The sequence below is a fragment of the Oryza glaberrima genome, chromosome 10 (genome assembly GCF_000147395.1).
Source record: "Oryza glaberrima chromosome 10, OglaRS2, whole genome shotgun sequence".
NCBI classification, from domain to species: Eukaryota; Viridiplantae; Streptophyta; class Magnoliopsida; order Poales; family Poaceae; genus Oryza; species Oryza glaberrima.
This window is the reverse complement of record NC_068335.1, coordinates 2,056,562-2,082,529: the sequence shown is the minus strand read 5'-3', so window position 1 is coordinate 2,082,529 and position 25,968 is coordinate 2,056,562. Positions and strand designations below refer to the sequence as shown.

The following is a 25,968-nucleotide window of genomic DNA, read 5'->3' as shown; positions in this document are numbered from 1 at the left end:
ATCGTGGCAACCACTTGGCGGACTTGGACACTCTGCTTTGCCGGTGCAGTGGTGGAACGCTGTCGATCACGACTGAACCCGAGCAGAGGATTATGACGCAATCCAAAGGAAAAGCACCAACTCAAGCGAATTACCAGCACTAACCCACAGACGGTGGAGAAGAACCCCAAGACCGAAAGCGACTAATACCAACTTGTCACAACCCAACGTTGGTGGCGAGACTCGCTGAAATCAGTAGGACAGAGCAAAACAGAGGAGCGAGAGGTAGAGGGAGACAGGGGAAGAAGATAGAGCAGATTGGGGAGGTTTTTCCCTTTTCATTTCATAATTAATTTCCACCATATAGCTTGGAGGTTATAAATACATCACAGTTCACCAACCCTTGTCGGTCCACATGTCATTTTCTACTTTTTCTACTTTATGCTTTCTTTACCAGGAAACGACTCTACCCACTACGCCTCTTCTCTTTTCTCTGCTTCCTGTTCCTCTTCATGTGTCGCTGCTGCCCTGATGTTCGCCGTGCCATCAGGCGGGACACCAGCCTATTCCGTGCTACAGACTGCAAAGGACGCCGTCTCGGGCCATGGCTGCTCCCATTCCGTGGTGCGCTGGAGAGTGAGAGACGAGACGCGACACGAGCGCCATTGGAGGTACGGTTCTCTTCTTGCATCTTTGCTATCTAGGAGACGTAGCCAAGAGCTCAGGACTACCATAGAATTTGGCCATCAAAGGTAGCTCAAATAAATTGGCCATTTCAGAAATTATTGCACTTTTTTTACTGGTATGGAAAACATTTTGTTTCACCTATCATGCATAATCTGTCATGTTCTGTTCCATAACATGCACCATGTCTAACAAAAGAGAAACTATGCGTGGTAATGCCATTATCTTCTTGATGGTAATATAAGCAAAAACTCATCATTGTTTTTTAAACATAATAATATAATATTTTTTTTTGAATTTTGTGGAACAATTAGAGTGGACGGTAATTGTGGCTTTGCAAAACACGCACAAAAAAAAAAAACAAGAAGAAGACAGTTGTACATCTTGGGCCAAGTAGACAACAGGGCCCAGCCCATTGGAGATTATCAGCCCATCTAGCAGAGTAGTTAGGTTTTCTCTTTTCTATTAAAATGGAAAAGACGTGGTTGAGACTCGAGTACGCAACCGCCATTGGAGCTGGAGGTACGGCTCCCTCCTTCCCTCCTTCCTTCCCCCATCCTTTGCTGCATCTTTCCTCTCTGGGAGTTCTTCACGGGCAGATTCCTGGTAGGCATTCGGGACTCGATCCTTGCACTGACATCTCAACTTTTGATTTGATTTGGGCTGTGGATTCATGGCTTCTTGTTCTTCCGCTCTTGTGCAGTTCCCCACGCGCACCACCTGTTCGACGAAACGCCTATGCGTGCTCGGCCGCCATGGAGGGGCGTTCTTGCAGACGCAGGAAGGTCAAGACCCCAGCGCACGCTGCCGGGATGGACTGGATCAGCGACCTCCCCGACGAAATCCTCCACCGCATCATGTCCCTCCTGAACGCGCGCCAGGCCGTGCAGACGTGCGTGCTGTCGCGGCGCTGGCGCAACCTCTGGCGCACCGTTCCCTGCATCAACGCCGATTGCAAAGAGTTTGACTTCTTCGGGTTCCGAAGGAGTGAGGTGGAGTTCAAGAGGTTCGTCAACCGACTGCTGGAGCTCCGCGACCCCATCGCCATGATGGACGCGTTCTGGTTCAGGTACCACAAATTGGATATCGATACTGCTTCCTCTGCAGACGCCAACAGGTGGATTAGCCATGCTTTGCAGAAGCAAGCCCGGGTTCTAGAGGTTGTCATGTACCCCTGGCACCAATTGGAGCTCGATCATTCAAGGTTTACTTCACGCTACCTTAGAAAAATTGGGTTCTCCGGTGTTCGTTTAGACCAAGGTTTCTTCAAGCAGCTTGAAGCTGGCTGTCCAGCATTGGAAGATCTCTTCTTACATCACTGTACCATTGAGGATGACAAAATATCGTCCCAGACACTGAAGGTGTTGACCATCGATAGAACTTATTTCTCCATTGCGATCAACGCCACTGAAGTTCAGAAGATATCTATTTCTGCTCCAAGTGTTACTTCTCTAACCATGTATACTCCTGAGGGTTTGATACCATGTATCACATACCGTTAGTACTCTCAATATATTTTTGTTGGCAAGTTTTCTGATTATAATTTAATCTTTCGAAGCTGAAAATCGAAAACAATTTACAATGGTGTCCTGAATTTGTCAATGTTGTCAACCTGACTCTCGGCAAATGGTGCCTCGATGCAAACTTCTATGCACTAACTGTCTTCCTTCAGAACTCACCAAAACTACAGAAGCTAACTTTGAAACTTGCAAAGGTAAATACTTTCCCCCAATGTATACTGATTCCACTTGATTATTTTTCACACAAGTTTGCTCATCAGAATATTGCTTACCTGCTTTTCTTGCTATAGTGTACTTCGGAAATACACCAAAGAATCATTGGTGAGCTTACAGAAAGATCATTTACATGTGAGCACCTTAAGATTATCGAAGTGATATGCTTGGAAAATGATCCCCAGGTCATCCGTGTGAAAGATTTCTTTGCTAGTAGTGGCATAACCTCTGTTCAGTTTCATATCAAACACTGGAGCCAACTAAAAGAGGATGATAAGTTACCGGCGTTTACCCGCATTCCTATTCCGTCCCATTGATAAGTTACTTGGCTGGTTGAGTTCTAAGGCACGTAGGCATATTTACTGATCTGGTTTGATCCTCTCTGATGTGATGTGGGTACAAACAATCTTGTCTCTTTGCATGTAATAAGTTCAGTGGTTTTTTTTGGGGGAAACACAAATTCAGTCGTTAGCCTAAAATGTTCCTCCATGAACTAGGGTATGCTTTCACAGTTTCACTTGTAGGATCTATTGGTCTTTTTTCATTGCCTGCATCTGTCCGGATGAGTCCATTCTATAGTACTTTCGTTTTAGGCTGATTTGGTACCCTGGTCAAGCTTCAGCTGGTGATTACGGGGCATACTCGATACTTCCCGTCGACATTATTTATACAAAACAGTAGAACGAAAAACAAAACAAACAGGAGTGATCGGAAATGGCAATTTTAAGGCCAACCCCCCCCCCCCCCCCCCCCCCCCGGGATTTGGATCCTCTACCTTCACGGCTTGAAGGCACGAGCGTGCAGTCAGGGCTGGTTCTATAATTTTGAGGACCCTAGGCGAACTCATCGCGATGTGCTCTATAAGCTATAAATAAAATTTTATGATATATATAGACGCTAATTTTACTTGCAAAACGAAAACAAATACATCCATATATTAAAAAAAAACATATCAGGTAATTATCGAGAAATAAAATCAACCAAAACAACAATATATTTATACCTTGGAACTAATATCATCACCTTAATGAAGAAAAGAACCCCATCATATCCATTGCTTCTCATGAAAATATACTTCTTCAAGCATTTCTTGATGCAAAATCATCAATAACGGTATTAAGATCAATAGTGTCTCAGATCGGGCGACGAGGCAACGACACTCCAACTCCTCTCGTTTCGGCGTTTTTGCTTCCAGGTAGGCTATAGACAGGTACTAGACTACTAATATTAGGTGTTGGTCCCCCCATTATCATAGGCCCCCACTATCATGGGCCCCCGGCGGTCGCCTCGGCTGCATAGGGCCAGGGCCGGCTCTGCGTGCAGTCGGCACCTCATCCACTGTTCAAATAATCCAATGGCTCACGTCGCCTGTGCACATCTGAATGGATATATGTCTGTCAAAGCCCACGAAGTACTACTGCTATATCTCAGTCCGAATACCAATGATGTTTGCATTATAAATTTCGTAATTTTTCTTATCAATCCTATGCTCTAATCATAATTTTTATTTTGCTTTTTATGATGTGACTTGACATTGCGTCATACTCCCTCCATTAGTTCCCAAAATAAAAACTTTTCATGTGGAAAAAAACTAATTACACAGTGTGCGTGTAAATTGCGAGATGAATCTTTTAAACCTAATTGCACCATGATTTAACAATGTGGTGCTACAGTAAACGTTTACTAATGACGAATTAATTAGGCTTAATAAATTTGTCTCGCAATTTCCTAGTGAAATCTGTAATTTGTTTTGTTATTAGACTACGTTTAGTATTTCAAATATGTGTCCGTATATCCGATGTGACAACCAAACCCAAAAATTTTCTCCAACTAAACAAGGCCTAAGTCGCTTGACTTTTTTTTTCAAGTCAAACTTCTTTTTTTTACTTTTTAACACAAAACAAATATATTATAAAAATATATTCAACGTTAGATTTAATAAAGCTAATTTGATATTTTATATATTACTATTTTTTATATAAATTAGTCAAACTTAACGATTTTTGACTAGAAAAAAAGTCAAATGACTTATAATATGAAAAAGATGGAGAACTACTTTGTAATGAATTAGTGTTGTTATTTGAAACTTTCGGTTTTCTTGTATTTTTAATTTGGTGATATCATCCATTTTTTTTATGTGTATTAGCACTAATATAGTTTGTAAGTTTCTTCAGCTCACGTACACTTCCCAGACCAAAACAATCATCGTGGGATTTTTTTTTTTGCGATAGAACCATCGTGGTCTTTCACAGACAAATTCATTCGTCTGTTTAAGCGTACATGCGACGTGAGCTGTTGGATTACTTCAATGGTGGATAAGGGGCTGACTGCATGCTCGTGCCTTCACTCTGCGAAGGCAGACGATCCAAATCCCCCCCCCCCCCCCTACTTTTTGACTTTCCAACTGAAGTAGTCGTTAACAACTGTGGTCAAACCCTTCAAGATCATAACCCCCTGAAGTCATTAACAGCTGGAGCTTCATTCTCATTTCTCATTTTTAATCTAAATAGGAATAAGCCTACTTCACCCTCCTGAAGTACGAAACAGGATATTCTACCCCATAAAGTATCAAAACCAATTCAAATAGCCTCCTAGAGTGGTTTTATTATACACACGATGACATGGACTATAGAGGAGACTATTGAAATGGGCTAAACATTTTATTCACAAGTGAAATGGGCTGATAATGATGTAAATTAGTGTTGTTATATAATTTTTAGGCTTGTCGATCTGGTAGTGAAAAACAATAGTTTTATCAACTTGGGTTTACTAGACTAATCTTTATGCAATGCAAGCCAATACCGTTGCCACATGACCATCTACATGTCAAAGCCACCTACAAAATCACTATATTTAAACCGGTTTTCATACCAGTTTCGTACTTTAGGGGGTTAAGTAGACCAACCTTAATACTTCAGGGAGTGAAGTAGACTTATTCCATCTAAATAATTGAAAAGTGAAAATGTGAAACCCTCCATGCAAAACTACAGCGTCACATTATCAAACGGATATGGAACGACTGATTTTCGCTCCAGAGGTTGCAAACCGTCAGATCATTGGGTTGGCAGAATATCTCGGTACTTCAAGAAACTTCTTTTACATTGTCATCATTCCACGTTCCTAGACCAAAAAAAAAACAGAGAGAAGTATTTACTCCCTCCCCTTCACTGCCGCACGATGCCTCCCCTCCTCCGCGTCGCTGTTTCCATCTCATCTCATCCCTGCACCGCGCCTCCACACCCGCCGCTCTGCCTCCCTAGAAGGCTCACTGCCTCTCCACGCCCACGTCTCCCCGCTGCCGTCACCTCCTTCCCCCCCTACCCAGCAGCCACGGCCTTCTCCTCCCTCCTCCCCGTACCCTCGCATCCTTGACTACATAGTATAATGATTATATTCCCAAAATTCACTTGAATCTTAGGGAGTTGGAACAAAGATCCGATCCCTATTAAAAGAGAAATCACAATTCTTCTGCTCTCTTTTTCATCAGTTGTATAATAATATTTACCTTTCAATTATTATGTATTCATGTCTCTAGCAACTCATGCCAGATACATAATACTCCCTTCGTTCCAAAATATAACAACATTTAGCCTTTAGCATTTGTCCCAAAATATAGCAACTTCTCCACCAACATTCTCTTCCCAACCAATCACAACTCTCCACCATTTACTTTTCGCACCTACCTCCACTACTCATCCAATCACAACCCTCCACCACTCACTTCTACCTACTTTCTTAATAACCGTGTCCAACACTTCTTATATTTTGGGACAGCGGGAGTACTAGATTTCCTCAACCTTGTTACTAAACCACACACCACAATCTCACCTACCCATGGCTTTGGCGGCGCTACCATCATCTTGCCAAACCACCCATCTTCTGTTACCGCACACCAATGCCGCTATTGACGCTGTCATTCTAGATATCCCTTTATGCATGTGGAATACCACCCCCATATTCCTATATTCTATCCCATGATTCTCCATTGATACATGCACGATGCAATTTAATACACTGATGCCTTGCACTTGACGTCCAAATGAGGTATCTAATATGCAACCCATGCACCCGCGTGGCTGCGTGTAAGTCAAGCAGGCATGCATGCAAGCTCACCTCTACGAGTCCCATTACTGAAAATAGGTAGTTAGCAAGTGATGGGCATGTTCGGCTGCTGGGGCTATGGTTGTGCGGCAACCAACCGGAAAAATCCTGCAAGCATAAGGAAAGCAACAGCTACAGCTGAAGCCCTTATCTACTGAAGAGACCTGATATAAACATACTAATACTAGTTCAATTTAACACTGATATTTGTGAATATAGCAAAAGTTGGATATGTCAACTACCTTAAAAGCGGAGACATCCTCTCTTCTTACCGAACTTCCATCGCACAGTAACCACGCACACCCTCACGCGTAGCGTACGTACGTAACCACCAGAATGTTTCTATCACCCAATAACACTTACAGTCTATCTCTATATATATGGACTTGGCCTATTACAATAAAATATAGGGATATTTCACTAGTAAAATAGAAAAAGTAGAGATTCCTTTAGACTTCTTCTTCTTGTTGTTTTTCATAATGGAAGAGTGTTGCATTTTCGGTCTTTTGCACTAGGTGCACACACCCTAACCGTTTAAAATAAAATGGATGGGACAAATATGTGCATCATGAAATGCTAAAGTAAAGTAGCAAAGGATATAGAATAAATCTTTTTCTTCATGTATGCTAAGTCAATTGCTGTACATATATAATACTCTCTCTGTTTCATATTATAAGTCGTTTGACTTTTTGCTTAGTCAAACTTCTTCAAGTTTGACCGAGTCTAGCAAAACATAGTAACATTTTCAATAAAAACAAACATTGTAACAAAATATATTCAATGTTAAATTTAGTGAAACAAGTTTAGTGTCGTGGATGTTGCTAATTTTTTCTATAAACTTGGTTAAACCTAAAGAATTTTGATTAAAAAAATGACTTTTAATATGAAAAGGAGGGAGTACTTGCATAAGATTACACATCTTCTTCCTATCGAAGACAAAATCATTTCCATGAAGCTAGGTTGAGTAACATACAGCAGAGGCCCTTGTTAAAATTTTTACATAAGCTTATTATTAGATCTTGACATCTTGTAGCCAATTCTGGAACATATTTGCTACCTTTGGTGGTGGGAGAATAAAGGAAATTTGTACTTTAGGCATCTTCTAACATTATATAAAATGAATTCATAAAGAATTTTCTACATAAATATTTCTACAACAAACTTTCAAAAATATTATACTTGCTTAAAAACTTCCACTATAAACTGAAAAATATTTCTCTTAGGAAAACATTATATTGAAAAAAAAACTCAGAACATTTTTAACGAAAACTAGACTTTTCTCTTGAAAAAACTACAGTATTCCATTAAAAAACCACTATTCGTTAAGAAGTGTCTGCTGAGATTTTACTCAAATTACAAAACTATTCAAGAAAAATAACTTTCAACCAAATTACATACGTAACTTTAGTCCAATTGCTAAAAGGAAAAAAAAGGAGTATTTAGCCAATTTGGGCCAGGGGCAGCTTCAGTGGCTTCCAGTTCACTTCACTTTCAGTACTTGGCACCATGAGCGTGAGGCGAAGGGAAGGGAAAGGAAGAGCGCCTCCCGATCTCCCCAATCCCCATTCCATTCCATGGTGGCGAGCTTCATACGCGAGGAGCACCGGATGATCCGCTCGCCGGTGGCCGGAAGCATACCTCTCACCTCACCACTCGAGGTATGGTTGATCTCCTCCCGTCCAATCTTTCTCTTCTTGAATCATCGATCGCTCCCATCTGGATGTTCTTCACCGACGACCAATCTCTGCTTCTGCTCGAGCGGGAATCAGTTCTTGCGGTTAAGATCTCAATTCTCAAATCTTGCTTGCAATTAAGCTGCTGCGGATTTATGGCTTACCGGTTCTTTGGTCTTCCCGCTACTGTGCAGCTCCCACGCGCGCCACCTGTTCGACGAAACGTCGCGGCGTGCTCGGCAGCCATATGGAGGACGATACCGCCGGCTGGGACCGGCTCAGCGACCTCCCCGAGGGAGTCCTCCACCGCATCATGTCCTTCCTGAACATGTGCCAGGCCGTGCGAACGTGCGTGCTGTCATGGCGGTGGCGCAACTTTTGGCGTACCGTGCCCTACATCAACGCCGACATCAACGAGTTTGACTTCTACTACGGGGACAATGGGAACTCCGATGAGGAGTTTAGGTTGATTGTTAACCGGTTGCTGGAGCTCCGTGATCCCACCATCGTGATGGACATATTCTGGCTCTAGTGCTCTAAGCTGAGTGGATTTTGTGATGGAAGCATGCGTGCCTCTGTAGATGCCAACAGGTGGATTAGCCATGCTTTGCAGAAGCAGGCTATCGAGGTTGTCGTGATGTCCTACCCGTTACAGCTCAATCACACGGTGTTTACTTCACGCTACCTGAGAAGAATTGGGTTCTCACGTGTTTCTTTAGACCAAGGTTTCTTCAAGCAACTTAACGTGGGCTGTCCAGTATTGGATGATCTTTTCTTACATTGGTGCACTATTGCGGATGACAAAATCTCCTCCCAGACACTGAAGGTTTTGACAATTGATGGAACTCAATTCTCAATGGAGAACAAGACCACTATTTCTACTCCGAGTGTTACTTCTCTGACATTGTCTTGTCTTGAGGGTTGCACACCTATACTGAACAACATGCCATTACTAATGACTGCATCAGTGTCAGTTACATGTCTTAAATACGTCGTCGAATTTGAAGTCGACTTCGGTTTTGATGCTAATGATCTCCGCCACAATCTCTGGAGCCTTTCTGCTGCAAAAAAATTGGAGTTTATTTATGAGGGTAGAGAGGTATGCTTACTAATATTACATAGTGTATCCATGAAGCTATCAATATGAAAATCTTGTTGACAGTTCATAATTACAATAGTTTACTTATCTGTATCTGCAAAACTAACCCTTGCATAGTTAGTTTTTTTTTTTTGAAACGAAAAGCGGCAAAAGACTTGCCGAATATATTAGAGGGAATAAAAGGTCAGAATACAGAAACACAGAGACCGTCTAAATGGTCGAAAGAAGAGGTTTGCCAACTAGGCAAAGTCCTCAGGATACAGGCAACTTAAAAAACAGCAACATTTAACATCTGGACAAATTAATTTGGCTTATATTTTCCTTGGTTAAGGAGGCCACCTGGTTCTCATTTTGTGAAGACTGACAGAAAATCCTTCTGTTTCGTTCTAGCCAAATATTCCACCACGTTATTGTAAGGTCTCCAAGAATTAGCTTCCTTGTAGCTGCAGGCGTTACCTTGCATAATGTTTCCCACCAATCTTTGAAAGTGCAAGATGAGCTGTGAAGGGTATAGGCATTATGTCCTTGCCAAAGGCAAATTTTGTTCCATACCATAGCTGTGAAAGGGCATTCTTTGGCTAGATGGTTAGCATCTTCAAAGGCATTCCTGCATAAGCAACAGATCCAATTGCATGGCCAATATCTTTTTAGTAAATTATCAGCCGTAAGTGCTTTCTGATGTAGGAGCAGCCAACCGAAAAAACGTTGTTTCGGTTCAGCAGTCGCTGTCCAGAGGGGTAAGAAACTTGTGTTTACTGTCCCTCCTTGAAATTGTGCTAAGTAAGCACTCTTTGCTGAGTATTGGCCATTTGCAGTCCATTTCCACGTGATGTCATCTGTTATATATATTTGAGTTGAAAGTAATATTCTGCAAGATGTTTCCCAGCTGCACTAATTTATCAATTTGATCAATCGAGGTGATAGAATGAAGTGACGTCATCCAGTGATTATTATCTAGCCCCTTTTTCAAAGATGTTGTTTTCTTTTTTGCTAGAGAAAAAATCGCAGGCACTATTTCTTTCAGACATTGTCCTTGCAGCTAGTGATCTGTCCAGAATCTGGCTTTCTCTCCATTTCCAATGGTGATGGTAGTACTTGCACGAAAGAGATCTCGGTCAGTGTTATCGCATGGCGTTTCCATGTTTGCCCATGGCTTGGTGTCCTCCTTCCAGCTCTGCCATAGCCATCGAATTCTTTAAGCTCGCGCAAATTTTTCTAGATTTAGAATGCCTAGGCCTTCCAACTCCTTTGGCTTGCAAATACAATTCCAATTGACTAGACAACTGCCTACATAGTTATTTTTTATGTTATGAAATCATAATATATTGATAAGACGAAGAGTGAATTGCACTTTGGGCCACCTTTTATTACCTAAGTTTCGCTTTGGACCACCTTTTTCCTAATCTTCACTTTGGACTAGGTATTTGTGCCCTTTTTTTTTTTCATTTTGGACACCCAAACTCTCTTCATGAGCATATCAATAGCCTCCAGCACATTGGCACCCTCGTGCCAATGATCTTCCCTATTTACGTGTAGGTCACATCTTTGCCATATGAGAGGTTTGGATGTGGCTACACAAAAATTGTTAGGGTGGTCCAAAGTGCAACAAAGGTAAAAATACCTAGTCCAAAGTGAAAAGATTGGATAGGGCGGTCCAAAGTGAAACTTCGATAATAAAAAGTGGTCCAAAGTGCAGTTCACTCGATGAAAATGGTAAATCAATCCGTTGATCACTTTCCCTGAAGTTTCTTAGTTGGCAATTTTATCTCAAAATGAAACAGGATCATTTCTCTTGTGGGCACTCTTACATGTTCTAGTCAGGATACAATATCAGGTTGCCAACCGAAAATGCATCTTTTATGATATCTTGCTGATTATTTTACTTCACTCGAAATTGTTGAGGGTCTCACTTTTACTGCTTTAGCATGATATACTTGTGTATATTTTTAATGGTTTTGTCTACATGACTTGCATGGAAACCTTGACATATGCTCAAGAAATTCGCATAAAACAAACAAGTGTAACATTGTTTAGTCTCGTCTTTTGTTGACATAATTTCATTTTTTTTCTCCTGGGATCTTTTACCATCCATTATCTTGACGTTGAAGCAATGGTTCATTGGTTAGGCATGCACTGAAATAGAATATTTTATCACATACTGTTAGAGTTCTCAATTTAGTTGACAAGTTTTGTGATTCTGGAATATTAATCATTTAAATCTTTTGCAGCTGATAATCAAAAACAATTTGCAGTGGTGTCCGGCATTCATCAATGTGTCAACATGGCCCTCGGTCAATGGTGCCTGGATACAAACTTCTATCCACTAATTGTCTTCCTTCAGAACTCACCAAGACTAGAAAAGCTAACACTGAAACTCGCACGGGTAAACATTTTCCTCCAAATGTTTACTGATCCTACTCATTTGTTTTTTGCCCTAGAGTCTGTGTATCGATATATAGCTTACCTATTTATTCTCTTGCTATAGTGTAATTGGGAAAAATCTCCAAGAATCTTTGGCGAGCTTACAGAACGATCATTTACTTGTGAGTATCTTAAGATTGTTGAAGTTGTATGCTTGGAGGATGATCCCCAGGTCATCAGTGTGAAAGATTTCTTTGTTAATAGTGGCATGCCCTCTGTTCAGTTTCATATCAAACACTGGAGCCAGCTAAAAGCGGATAAGTTACCTGCATTTATTCGGGGGATGAGGACAGATGAAATGTCAAAGAGTTCGATGACACAGAGACATACTTATCCTGTCTGGTGCTGTCTGCTATGATGTTTCTTTTGGCTCTAAAACGCTATCTGCTATTGTGCGAATACAAATAATCGTGTCTCGTTGCATGTAAGTTCAGTCGTTATTGTTTGCTGCAATCACATGATGCAGGGAGCTAGCCTAAAATGATCTTCTAAGAACTAGTATTGTGTATGTATATTACATATTTGAGTAAATATGGCCTTTCACTTGTAGGTTCTATTGTTTCTTTTTCTTAGCTTACAGAACGAGGCAATTGTAGTCTTTTCTTCTCAATCTTACTATGCTAAACAACTCCTTGTTTGCAAAGTTGGAGATTCTAAAAACAGCTGGTGAAAATCTAGTCTAGAAATGGTAGATTTCTTGAAATAAATTTCAAAATATACTGTTCATTTATTTTTTTTTCTCAAAAATATCTAGGATGCAAGTTCTTTGGCAAAAATATACGTCGATCTCGCATAATCGTTACAAGAGACCGCGGTCTCGTACGTATAGAGAAATAGCGAGACCGAACAGTGTCACAAAAGGAAACAGCGATATCGGATGTCTGGTCCAAAATTAGTGATTAATTACCATCATTAGTGATTATTTAATGATAATTAATGATTAATTAGTTGCTAATCAATGTGATTAAAACATTTAATCATTGGTCCTGTGGCAGCCATGCCGTGCGGTCTCGCACATTGGTTGTCCCTTGCGAAAGGTAATTCTCGCGCAATAGTTCCGCGACGCTTTCCCACTTTCACCCAGCGACGAGGATATATTTGTGACAAAATATTTATATCTCGAATATTTTTGAGGAAAAAAATAAATAAATATTATATCTCTAAATTTAATTCTAGATTTCTTAACATGAGTTTATAGTTCATTTTCTAGATTATATAGATACAAATTAATCCTTAGACCCTATTTAATTCAGCTGAGGATTATTATAATCTAGATTTATTAGAAGTAAGCTAAAACAAACAAGCAGATTATTATGCTGGATTATTGTAATCTATAAGCTAGATTAGATTACTGTAATCCAATAATCTCCTTTCGAGGAGCTTTTTTCCATATTTCGATAACGGAGAAAGGAGGAAATCCGATGGAACAAATTTACAAGCACGTCGTCCTATACTATACATACAAGCAAAGCGTCTATCTACCGAAATGAACAGCCAGGTCCAAAGCAGCACGCCTCCCAATCTCCAATTCCGTGCCGCGCTTCGACGAATTCGAGGTATGCGCATGGCTCCCTCCTTCGATCGATCCCTAGTTTCTGTTCCTTGCACTTATCATCATCAGTTCATCCACAAATCTTTGCTTAGAATTGCATGCGGACTCATGTCTGGTTGATTCTTGGTTGGTCTTGGGGGTTTTTGTGCGTGCAGCTTCCACGCACGCGCACTACCTGTTCGACGAAACGCCTCTGCGACGCGCTCGGCTTCCAGCCCGCCATGGAGGCGCCGCCTGTCAAGCGCGGGTGGCGGATCATGGCCCCGGAGCACGCCGGCGGCAGGGAGGACCGGCTCAGCGACCTCCCCGAGGGTGTCCTCCACCGCCTCATGTCCTTCCTGGACTCGCGCCAGGCCGTGCGGACGTGCGTGCTGTCGCGGCGGTGGCGCGACGTCTGGCGCACCGTTCCCCGCGTCCGCGCCGATTTCTGCGACTTCACTCTGAACTGGACCAGCGACGACGACGAGGTGGACGAAGCGGCCGTAGCGGAGGACGAGGTGGTGTTCAACAGGTTCGTCAACCGGCTGCTGGAGCTCCGTGATCCCAATGCCTCGATTCGATCGTTCTTCCTCAGATTCTGCAGATCGGATGGAGGCGATGATGGCTCAGCAGAAGGGAACAGATGGATCAGCTACGCTCTGCAGAAGAATGTCCGGGTTCTGGAGGTTGCCGTGCTGTCCTACGCATTGGAGCTCGATCACTCGGTGTTTTCATCGCGCTACCTGAAAACAATTGACTTCAGCAATGTTGTGATGGACCAAGGTTTCTTCAAGCAACTCGAGATGGGGTGTCCAGAATTGGAAGAGCTCTTCTTGGATGAATGTTTCATTGTGGATGATGAGATCTCCTCCCAGACACTGAAGGTTTTGGCCCTCGATGCCACTCATTTCTGCTGTGGCTTCAAGACTTCCATTTCTAGTCCGAGTATTACTTCTCTGGGCTTGCACTATCCTATGAGTGGCAAACCTGTACTGAATGACATGGAAGCACTAGTGAGCGCGTCGCTGTTGCTTTGTCATGTGGAAGACGACGATTTTGATGCTAGTGATCTCCGCGACTATCTCTGGAGCCTTTATAATGTTGAAATTTTGGATTTCAGTTATCACGGGAAGAAGGTATGCTTACTGATCTTACATATTTTCCCATGTCTTATGTGCCCTAACTGTGGTATCAATGTGAAAACGTGTGTTGATAGGGTGGATGATATTATCAACCATACCATTCCGTCCAATTTAGTTCATCTGTTCATGTACTCTGTTTATTTCTACATAAACGAACCTTAGTTAGCAATTTGATTTCACAAATGAAATTGGATCCATTTCCCGTTTGATGGCACAACATGTTCTTGTGTGGCTGCAATATTTGGTTTGGAAACTGAAAATGCATCCTGTCCAAAATCCAAGTGATTGTTTAACTTCAGTTGACATTACTGCACATTTACAGGAATTCTGCATATATATTTGAAAATTATGAGATATTCAAATCTCGAAGTCAACAAATGAATGGAAAATGCTTCATCAATTTTCGAAAGTCTTATTCCTGCTGCTACCTCGTGATACTTGCTTGGAAACATCCAGATAATCAATTCACACACGCTCTATAAACTGCCATTGGAACCAAACAAGTATGTCATTGTTTAATCTGGTTTTTGGTAGCCATAATTTATATTTTTTCTTGTAGTATTTTACCATGCATTGTCTTGAAGCTATATTTGTACTTGTACTACAACCAGAGTACTTATCACATAATGCCCATGTTCTCAATTTTGTTGCCATATTTTTTGATTTTTTTTGTCTATAATATGGCATGTCTTTTATATACCACATGATCACTCCAATGTTGTGCAGCTGACAATGGAAAACAATTTGCAATTGTGTCCAAAATTCATCCATCTTGTCAGTCTGACTCTCGGTCCATGGTGTCTGGATGCCAACTTCTATGGACTAATCGTCTTCCTTCGGAACTCACCAATATTGGAGAAGCTAACCCTAGAACTCGCAATGGTAAATATTTTCCTCCAAATGTATACTGACCCTACTTGAAAGATTTTTGACAAGAACACATATCATCAGGAATATAGCTTACCTGTTTATTCTTGCTATAGTATCGTACAGGAAAATTACAAAGAATCATTGGCCAGATTGAAGAAAGATCATTTACATGTGAGCACCTTACGAGTGTTGAAGTCATATGCTTGGAGGATGATCCCCTGGCCAACGACGTGGTCAACTTCTTTGTGAATAGTGGAATGTCCTCTGTTCAGATTCATATCAAAAAATGGAGCCAGAGTGAGTATGAGTAACGTCCACTTTTCCAGTCTGAGGAGATATGAAACGTCAAGGATCATACATTCGGTTGTCATTCCATCCAAATTAATCACTCTCTTTCAGCTACATTACTCGATTCTAGTAGAGTTTGAAAGCACATAGACTTCTTGGTTGGTGCTATGACGTGAGTACAAACAATCATGTCTTTCTTGCTTGTAAGGTCAATAGTCCTGTACTTGTTTACTTCTGTTGATTCTCCAAGGACCATGACTGTATATATGTTGCTTCTGTTTAAATACCCCATATGCTTGGAGGATGATCCCCTGGACAAACACTGGAGCCGGTTCCAGCGTGAGGTACTGTACTTTTCCTGGAAATGTTTGAATGAAATAGCAAAAAGATCAATTCACTTGTTGTTCCATTGAAGAAGCCTCTCTTTCTGGGCTGGTTATACATTTGTTGGTTCCAGCTGAGTTTTGAAGAACATAGACATGTTTGAGTACAAACAATCGCGTGTCTTGCATTGGGTTGCTTCATTGCTTGTAACTTGTAAAGTTGTAAGTTGTATGGTCAGCAGTTCTTCTACTGTTTGATGATGTTTGTTTCTGCCAGAGCGGGCATACCTTGTTACCTTGTTACTGCAAATTAAAACATAAATCACATGATGTAAGTAGATTGTGTTGATCTTGTGATCAACTTTCAAGGCAGAGAGAAATGTTTACTGCTCTTGTTTGGTGCTGTGAAAATTTTAACAGTCGTGCCTTTAGCTGCATGTAAGATAGTCTTGTACTACCTGTCGGCGGCAATCACAGAATGTGGACAGCATACAAATGGAAAATGTCTCAGCAATTGTTGGAAGTCTGACAGTTTTCTTACCTTGTGAATCATGACTTCAGGCTGCGCTCAGGAGTTGATGTTGTAATCTTGTGTTTCGCGCACGCAAAACGTAGCTGACTTGCTAACATATAATTAATTAATTATTGACTAACGTAAACTTAAAAGTGGATTAATATAATTAATTAATTATTGACTAACGTAAACTTAAAAATAGATTAATATAATTTTTAAAGCAACTTTTCTATAAAGAATTTTTTTAAAAAATACATCGTTTAGTTCGGAAAACGTGCTCGTGAAGAATTAAGGATTAGAAGTTGGGAAGTTGTGGTACCGAACACACCCTTAGTCATGTAGGTGGCTATATAAATTAATATGAAGTGTTTACATGTCTGATTCAAAATGGTCCCAATAAATACACAACCATTTCAATGGGGGATAGGGGCATATAACTACTTTACATCCTCCATTTATATTATACGTCACTTCAATTCTTTTTAAGTTGAACTTTTTTAAGTTTAAATAATCTTATACAAAAACATAGCAATATTTTCAATGCAAAACAACATAACATCAAAATATATTGAACGAAACTAATTTGGTCTTGTAATTATTGCTATATTTTTATATAAATTTGGTTAAATTTAAAGAAGTTTGATGAAAAATCAAACAATTTATAATAGGCAAAATTTGCTACACGACATGCAAAAAAGTGTAATTGGCTGAGAGGCACCGTAAAAAGTGACACGGCTGATGGACACTCTAAAATTTGTGTAATTGGCTATACGACACCGGAGGTAATATTTTATAATTTCCATGTCAAAAGAGGTGATAATATATTTCAAATGGCGAGATTGCCCCTGCCATGGAGCACCGCCACCGCCAATTCATCGGATCAGATTGCCTCCGCGCCTACCTCGGCTTCTCCTCGCTCTCCGTCCTCCTCCTCCTCGGTGGCCACATCGCCCTCCTCCTCCTCCCACGGCGCCTCCGCCTCCCGCTCGACGCCGTCTCCTTCGCGCTGCTCCTCCCCAACACTGCCGTCGCGCTGGCGCTCGTTGCCATCGCCGTCCTCGCCGCCTTCTGGTTCACGTTGCTTCCAGAGTGGACCACTTGGGCGCTGCTCGTCGACATGGCGTTGGTCCTCGCTGAATGAGGAGATCCCAGCGCTGCTCGTCGCCATGGCGTTGGTCCTCGCTGAACGAGGAGATCCCGGTGTTGGTCCTCGCTGTCGCCGGCAGTGGTACCCCGGCAGAGCGCCGCCGCTTTTTCCTCCGAGCGCCGAGGCGCCCTGGCTTGGGCCATCGCGCCGGCCGCGCGCCGTTCCTCCGCTCCGCCGCATGCGTGAGGAAGAAGAAGGATAGGAGAGAGATGTGGGCCCCACTTATGATTAGCAAATAGTAATCACCCTACTAATTAGGAACAAATTAGTCCATGATGCGTGGGCCCAGGTGGTTAAAAACCTATTAAAAATTAGATTAAGCATACACGGTCCATGACACGTGGGACCCACCAGTGTTTAAAGAAGGAAAGAGAAGGGGCAATCCAGGCATTTAGAAAAATATCTCACCTATTTTGACCTGGAAATAATAAAATAATACGACCGGTGTCCTACGGCCAATTACACGTTTTGTTTGTAGTGTCTACCAGCCGTATCACGTTTTCACGGTATCTCTTAGTCAATTACACGTTTTTTGTGTGTCCTGTGACAAATTTTTCCTTTATAATATGAACTTATAATTCGAAACTTAGTTACTCATGGACGAAGCGGATCAAGCTTACATTCTGTGGCTATTGGGCTCTGATGGGAAGCCCATCAAAGTAGCTGAAACTAAATGCGCGGGAAATAATTAGAGTTGTGGAGGGAAAACGAGGCATCACCGCTTTATTTCCGCGCAGCAAATACAAAGAGATTGTTCGTCTTCCTTCTCTTCACAGCCCAAACACCGAGAGACGAGCACCAAACCAATCGAGGTTTGTTTCTTCCTTTCTTCCAATCATCGTTGCTTGCCAGAGCTGCTGCCTTGTCGAATCTTGCTTACGGTTGATCTGCTGCGTGCTTGGTTTCTTGGTTTTTCCTCTCTCTGCAGCGGGCTTCCACGCGCGCCACCTGTTCGACGAAAGGCGTCTGAGCGGGTGCTCGGCGGCCATGGAAGAGCCGCCTGGCAAGAAAGGTCCGGCCATGGACCCCGCGCAAGACTCGGGCAGGGACTGGCTCAGCGGCCTCCCCGAGGGGGTCCTCCACCGCATCATGTCGTTCCTGGACTCGCGCCAGGCCGTGCGGACGTGCGTGCTCTCGCGGCGCTGGCGCGACCTCTGGCGCTCCGTACCCCGCGTCCACGCCGACATCTACGACTTCACCCCGGACGGGACCATCGACGGCGAGGGAGAGGAGGACGTAGAGGATGCCGAGGTGGTGGTGGTGTTCAACAGGTTCGTCAACCGGCTGCTGGAGCGACGCGATCCCACCGCCTCAATAGAGACGTTCTTCTTCAGATGCTGCATACCAGACGAAGACGACGATGGATCCGCAGACGCGAACAGGTGGATTTCCTACGGTTTGCAGAAGAACGCCTGGTTTCTGGAGGTTGTCGTGCAGCTCAACTCATTGGAGCTCGATCGCTCGGTGTTCAATTCAATCTACCTGAGAAGAATTGCCTTCGGCAATGTTTTCATGGACCAAGGTTTCTTCAAGCAACTCCAGATGGGCTGTCCAGCATTGGAACGTCTCTACTTAGATGATTGCATCGTTGCGGATGACGAGATCTCCTCCAACACACTGAAGGTTTTGACCTTCGATACTACTGAATTCTGCTATGAGCACAGGATTTCTATTTCTACTCCGACAGTTACTACTTTGGCCCTGCGCAATACTATTTGCGGCAAGCCTGTACTAAAGGACGTGGCATCACTAGTGAGCGCATCAGTGGTACTTTATTGTGTGGAAAGCGGCGATTTCGATGCTAATGATCTCCGCCACTATCTCTGGAGCTTTTCTCATGTTAAAGATTTGATTTTCAGTTATCAGGGCAAAAAGGTATGCTTACTGATCTTACATATTCCACCTTGTCTTATGCATCTTGACTTAGGTGTCAATGTGAAAAGGTGAAGTGTCTCTTCTTGATACTTCACAATTACATGACATTGTTTACCTGTACCTGCAAAACTAAGTGTTGCTAACTAAATCTTATGTCGTGAAATCATGACATATCAATAGGATAACTGATGTTATATCAACCAATCATCTAATATAGTTCATGTACTCTGTTTCATTTCTATATAAATTAACATGTTGATCACTTGACCTGAAGCATCTTAGTTGGCAGTTCAATTTCACAATGGAACTGGAGTCTTTCCTGTTTGATAACTGACATGTGCTTTGTGTGGCTGCAATATTTGGTTTGGCAACTGAAAATGCATCATCCAAAATCTGAGTAATTGTTTAACTTCAGTTCACATTACTCCATATATATTTCTTTCCTGAGAGGAATACTACACATATATTTCAAAATTATGAGACATTCAAAGTCAACAAATGAATGGAAAGATGCTTCAGCAATTTTTCAGTGTCTTACTCCTGCTGCTACCTCGTGATACATTTGTATTGTGTCGACTGGCTTAGCTACCCAACTTGCATGGAAAAAAGCCTGATAAATAATTCGCACATGCTCTATAGAGTTTACGTGGGACCAAACAAGTATGGCATTGTTTAATCTGGTTTTTGGCAGTCATCATATCTTTCTTCTTTCCTTGTGGTCTTTTACTATCCATTATCTTGAATTGACCACTTGTCTTATTCAAAAAAAATTGGGCAAATATAAAAAACGAAAAGTTGTGTTTAAAGTACTTTGGATAATAAAGTATGTCACAAATAAAATAAATAATAATTCTAAATTTTTTTAAATAAGATGAATGGTCAAACAGTGCAAGTAAAATATTAAAATTCCTTATATTAGGGGACGGAGGGAGTAGAAAGGAAGCCAAGTATTCCCCTCCGTCCCTAATCCCATCCTGGGATTATAAATCTGGACATGATATATGATTAGACATATCCTAGATTGTTACATTTTAAGATGTGGGTAGTAATTAACACATGCAATTCATGTTAGCATCTCTCCGCCTCATAAGTTTTTTTATGCAAAATATTACCAGGACTGTGCCCGGTAGTTATATATTAAAAAGAAAGAAGTGTTATTTACAAAAAAAAAACAAAAAAAAACAAAACTAAAACAGAAGAATTACAGATTTTGTAACCAGCTAAGTTGTTATATATTATATATGTGTGTTAAACTTTACCACTCATCACGCCAATATAAACTTGTGAATAGGCCAAAAATGGAGGTGAAAATATAACGGAAATGGACTACAAAGCTATAGTGGATAATAGTATTGAGCCTCGTGGGTTGTCGATGGATGGCACGCCTTGTGTTCAAGTAAATAAGTAATCAACTAGAGATGAGGAAATAAAACAATATCTTTTTAAGATAATGGATAGAAATCTGGTCTCTATATCTACAATTGGATACACATAACCCAAGGTTAAGGTTATATGAATACTTAAATTTCATGTACAAAACACATTAATAAAAAAACAAAACCCCAGGTATTAACGTCCAACTTGTAGTATTTCTATCAGGATAAACTGAGATCATTCTAATTGTGGAAAGTATATACAATTAATATTATTTTGAGTAAATTCATAAAAACCTCAGGTATTATTATGGTCCAAATTGTATAAAATCATGGGTTTTTTTGCGCATTGCACATAACCACATGTAATTTCATAATACCACACCATTAACTTTTTGTCTTTGATATATCATGCATGTGAGTTCTAAACTTATATCTGAAATATATGAGTTTTTTTCATTCACTGTATAAATGCTGTAGTAATCTAAGTGAATTATTTTTTATTTTGCTACAGTACTAAAATAGATTGGTTAAATTTCTTGCCGTTTATAAACTACTCCCCTGAATGAATCTTGACGGCGAACCAGTCACCAATGGTGAGGAAATCCAACACAAATTATGTTGCCGAATTTCTAGCAAAAACCATTGAAAAAAATTGAGTAAAATACACGTCCGATCCTTAAAGTTGAGCGCGGGTGTCACTTAGGTCCATAATCTTGTAAATTGCACATCTAGGTCCACCATCTTGTTTAAGTGAGTCATCGACGTCCAAAGGACCTCTGATCGGGTTGACTGGCTTACATGGCGGTCCAGCATGGCAACATATTTGCATTTTGCTCCCATTTTGCTTCCCCTTTTCCTAAATCTCTCTCTCTCTCTCACGGACACAGGTCGGCAGGTGCGCACAGCGAGGTGTCGGTGGTGAGCGGCGAACGACGACGCGGAGGGGCGGGTGGTGGACGGCGGACGGCAGCGCACGGGGATGGCCCCGCTGCCCTCCCACACGGCATCGCCGACTGTGCCCTTCCGGTCCGAGGCTGTCACGCCCAGAAATTTAGCCCAAATTTCCAGACTATTTTGTGTATTAAATCCCTGTCCAGAACCAGCCAGGATACACAAAACGACAAGTAATAAACAGATCCAAACATAAATAAAACGTAAATACTTACAGAAGAGGCGCTTAGTCCTCACACCGAAAACAAAGCAGCAGCAGCGGAAAAAGGCGATCCTAGTGGGGCTTCAGCTCCACTCCACAGGCAAAACTCAACTAGGGTCTGAGCCTTGGTCTTTTACATAAATTGCTACTATAAAAAGAATTCATGGCACGCAATTATTTCTCTTATATATGTGAATGAGAGGGTATAAGTGTTTTTTATCAAGAGAGTTGTTGGTTATGTGGGTTCAAGGATAAGTTTGAACTAAACAAAAACCTGAAGTACTGATATGAACATATTGAAATATTAAGGATTAAATTGAGCCTCACATAAAATTTGGAGGACTAGTTTAGCTATTCACCCAAAATAAAAAAAGGAAAAATATACAAAGGCAAAGCTGCTCTGCCTTCTGGAACATTCCCCCTTTCCTCACTCCCCTTCCCTTGTGAGGTGAACTGCGCTTGCGGCGCGATCGCCAAATGATTATCAAGTATGCTTCTTCTTCCTTTTTCCTTCTTCGATTTGCTGGAGAATTTTCACCCATCCATCAATTTTCTGCTCGAATCTCGCTTTGCTGCGATGCCGAATCTTGCTCGATTCATGGTTTCTTTCTTGCATCTTTCCTCTTTCGGTCCATGGAGATTTCATTTCACCCGATTGATTTTTTTCTGCTCGAGTGTTGCACTGCGATCTCAAATCTTTGTTGCTTATACTTTTGAGCTGCGGATCCATGGGTTATTGATCCTTGATTGATTGTTCTTTCCCTCCCGTCCTGCAGATTCCAGTCCACGCACGACACCTGTTCGACGAATGGCCTCCGCGGGCGCGGCTCGGACACCATGTTCACGAGGGACGCCCCCAGCACTGACATGATCAGCGGTCTCCCCGAAGGAGTGCTCCACCGCATCATGTCCTTCCTCTCCTTGCGCGAGGCGGTGCAGACGTGCGTGTTGTCGCGCCGGTGGCGCAACCTCTGGCTCTCCATGCCTCTCATCAACGCGGACTACAAGCAGTTCTTCGAGATGACGGACACTAAAGCGGGATACGATGAGGCGTTGGCGGTGGCGGTGCCGATGTTCAAGAGATTTGTCAACCGGCTGCTGGAACTCCGCGACCCTGTTGCCTCTATTGACAAGTTCTGTCTCTGGTACTCCATATCTGATGACAACGAGGATGACACCGAGTCGCAAGATGCTGCCGCCAACAGGTGGATCAGTCAAGCTTTGCAGAAGAAGGCCCGGGTTGTAGAGGTTTACGGTGACCTCGTCTTCGCTGACCTCTACCCGTTGGTGATTGATCACTCTGTGTTTACTTCAAGCTACCTGACAAAAGTTGTGTTCTCAAATGTTCTTCTGGAAGATGGTTTCTTCAAGCAACTCGAGTCGGGCTGTCCAGCATTGGAAGATCTCTCCTTAGATGACTGCATCATTAGCGGTGATGAGATCTCCTCCCAGACACTGAAGGTTTTGACCATCAAGGACACTAAGTTCTCCATGGAACACAAGACTTCTATTAATACTCCGAGTGTTACTTCTCTGACATTGTGGAGGCCTGCGCACGGCATAGTTGTACTGAAGGACATGGCATCAGTAGTGACTGCATCAGTTAAACCTAGTGAGTTTATTGATGAATTTGATGCTAGGGGTTTGCGCCAATATCTATGGGCACTTTCTGGTGTTAAAAATTTGGAGTTCTATTATCTGGGCGAGGTATGATTTTTGATCTTACATATTCCTCTCTATCTTAGCATATACCTGCATCTTAATTTAGGTATCAATTTGAAAAAGTGAAATCTAAAGCGCGGTATGCTTCCTGACACTTCATAACAGCACTATAATTAGTTGCCTCTATGGCTAATTCTTATGTCATGAAATCATGATGCGCTGATATGATAACTCAACCTGTCAACCACTTGATGCAATCTCGTTCATGTACCCAGGTCATCTGTAGATAAATCAACCAGTTGATCACTTTATTGGAAATACCTTAGTTGGAAGCTTTTTGTTCTTCACAAGGGACTGGAGCATTTCCTATTCGACAACTCTAATATTTTGTGATGTGGATTCAATTTTGGGGTTACCAACTGAAAATGTATCTTGTCTCATATTTGAGTGATTATTTAACTTCATTTGACAGTTTTACATAACTTTGAAAATTAAGAGGCATTCAAAGGCAACATGCAAATGGAAAATGCTTTAGCAAGAAGTCTGTCTTGTACTGCTACCTCTTGAATCATGACATAGTTGTGTTGTATTTTCATTATTGTACTCGACTTTCTTAGAAAGCATCCTGACAATTAATTCAAATATTCTCCTGGCTTTGGATTCTTGTTGATGGCAAAAAAAAAACAAAACTATAGCATGTTATAATGTTGCATTTTTGTTGTCATAAGTTTTTTTCTTCTTCTCGTGTTCCTTTGACATTCTTACAGTTATACCTGCGCTGCAAACAGGATATATATCACATAATGTTAGCTCGCTCAATTTTGTTGGAAGTTTTTTTTAGCCAGCTAATCATTTCAATCTTGTGCAGCTGACAATCGAAGGCAATTTGCAATTGTGTCCGAAATTCAACAATCTTGTCAACCTGACTCTCGGTCGATGGTGTCTGGATGCGAATTTCTATGCTTTAATTTTATTCATGCAGAACACACCAAGACTAGAGAAGCTAACACTGAAACTCCATCCGGTAAATGATCTTCTCCAAATGTGTACTGATCCAACTTGAAAATTTTGCACATGCACTTGTCTTCAGGATATAGCTTACCTGTTTTCTTTGCTATAGTTTCGTTATCAGCAACCAAGAATCATTGGTGAGCTTACTGAAAGATCATTTACATGTGGGCACCTTAAGATTGTTGAAGTCATGTGCTCGGAGAATGATCCCCTGGTCAACAACTTGGTCGACTTCTTTGTTAGTAGCGGTATGACCTCTGCTCAGATTCATATCAAACACTAGAGCCAGATGCAGCATCAAGGGCCTCTAATTTTCTGGCCTGAGTAGAGATGAAATATCAAAGGATCTCTTCTCTTGTTGTCCCGTTGAAAAATCTTATTCTTTTGGGGACGGATATACATACATTGGTTGATTCCAGCTGAGTTCGATGGCACATAAGACTGGTTTATCTTCCGCTCTTGTTTGGTGCTACGACTTGAGTGCACCCAATCAGTTGTCTTGGATCTTGAGTTGCTCCGTTGCTTGTACCTTGTAATGTCACTCCGTGTTGTTCTATTCGCCGATATTCGTTCTGCCTGTTTGGTTACCTTGTTTGCTAGAAAACCATTGATCACATGATCAAAATACTGTATGTTACATGTTTTGAGTATCCCCATTTGGGAGTCATGTTTTTTTTTTTCTGATAGTTTTGTTACAATCCGTGACCTGCTTTCACTTTTAGTTGATATATCAATCAGCTTTTCCCATTGTCCAACTTCTATCACTCTGAGACCCAGTTTTCACATACAATCCGTTCTGACTCGTCATTTGTTTTTCGAACGATTGCCGTTTGCTTTGGTCACCGGTATAATATCAATTTTCAATCAAAAGGGAGGTATATGACCAAATTTCTTTATGTCATGACAAAATTTCCAAATCCAATTCATCTAACCCGTGCAAAATTGCGTGGGAAAATCCGCTAGGTAGTGTGAAAATCTTCTAGATTCCCGCGTTCTAGAGGAGCTAAATTACTCAGTTTGATCACAAAACATATTCTTATTGTCTAACACCAAAATTGTGAGAAAAACACTGCCAAAAATAATTCTGCTGATATTATACTTATCCTATAAACTATTGGTGAAAACAAATCCATTTCATTCTTTTTTTTAAAAAAAAAAAAGTTTCCCACAAGGTAACTAATAATGAAGTAATTTATCAACCAATCAGAACCGTTTGATTATTCCGTCAACGGCCAAAACCACCCAGATATCACTCAAATACGCAATCCGCAGCATCTTCTTCAGCAACGCATATCTTCCCATTCCGTGTTGCTCCAAATCGAGGTTTGCTTCATCATTTCTTCCGATGCTTATTGCATCTCAACCCCCCCCCCCCCCCCCCCCCCC

General features: G+C 41.6%; 3 protein-coding genes and 1 pseudogene across 3 annotated transcripts; all 4 read left to right on the top strand.

Moving 5' to 3' along the window:
• Positions 1 to 1,163: 1,163 nt before the first annotated feature.
• On the top strand, positions 1,164 to 12,238 carry LOC127752626 (uncharacterized; annotated as a pseudogene).
• A 946-nt stretch (positions 12,239 to 13,184) lies between these two features.
• LOC127752876 (MEIOTIC F-BOX protein MOF-like) lies at positions 13,185 to 15,825 on the top strand. The gene is made up of 4 exons (XM_052278315.1): positions 13,185 to 13,246; positions 13,398 to 14,357; positions 15,090 to 15,245; positions 15,347 to 15,825. The coding sequence occupies exons 2-4, from the start codon at positions 13,464 to 13,466 to the stop codon at positions 15,542 to 15,544; spliced, it is 1,248 nt and encodes a 415-aa protein (XP_052134275.1). The 5' UTR covers positions 13,185 to 13,246; positions 13,398 to 13,463; the 3' UTR covers positions 15,545 to 15,825.
• Positions 15,826 to 18,249: 2,424 nt separating this feature from the next.
• LOC127753206 (putative F-box/FBD/LRR-repeat protein At5g44950) lies at positions 18,250 to 22,065 on the top strand. Its single transcript, XM_052278672.1, has 2 exons — positions 18,250 to 18,317; positions 18,434 to 22,065. Exon 2 carries the CDS (start codon positions 18,493 to 18,495, stop codon positions 19,450 to 19,452), a length of 960 nt encoding a protein of 319 aa, XP_052134632.1. The 5' UTR covers positions 18,250 to 18,317; positions 18,434 to 18,492; the 3' UTR covers positions 19,453 to 22,065.
• Positions 22,066 to 22,280: 215 nt separating this feature from the next.
• LOC127753205 (MEIOTIC F-BOX protein MOF-like) lies at positions 22,281 to 25,663 on the top strand. The gene is made up of 4 exons (XM_052278671.1): positions 22,281 to 22,397; positions 22,686 to 23,616; positions 24,440 to 24,595; positions 24,692 to 25,663. The coding sequence occupies exons 1-4, from the start codon at positions 22,387 to 22,389 to the stop codon at positions 24,863 to 24,865; spliced, it is 1,272 nt and encodes a 423-aa protein (XP_052134631.1). The 5' UTR covers positions 22,281 to 22,386; the 3' UTR covers positions 24,866 to 25,663.
• The last annotated feature ends 305 nt before the right edge of the window (positions 25,664 to 25,968 follow it).

Bases quoted from the DNA above. Each gene is read 5' to 3' on its own strand.
- LOC127752876 (XM_052278315.1), top strand. From the start codon at position 13,464: ATGGAGGCGCCGCCTGTCAAGCGCGGGTGGCGGATCATGGCCCCGGAG. The intron at 14,358-15,089 runs GTATGCTTACTG...AATGTTGTGCAG, and splicing joins TCAGTTATCACGGGAAGAAG to CTGACAATGGAAAACAATTT. The intron at 15,246-15,346 runs GTAAATATTTTC...TTCTTGCTATAG, and splicing joins TAACCCTAGAACTCGCAATG to TATCGTACAGGAAAATTACA.
- LOC127753206 (XM_052278672.1), top strand. From the start codon at position 18,493: ATGGAAGAGCCGCCTGGCAAGAAAGGTCCGGCCATGGACCCCGCGCAA.
- LOC127753205 (XM_052278671.1), top strand. The intron at 23,617-24,439 runs GTATGATTTTTG...AATCTTGTGCAG, and splicing joins AGTTCTATTATCTGGGCGAG to CTGACAATCGAAGGCAATTT. The intron at 24,596-24,691 runs GTAAATGATCTT...TCTTTGCTATAG, and splicing joins TAACACTGAAACTCCATCCG to TTTCGTTATCAGCAACCAAG.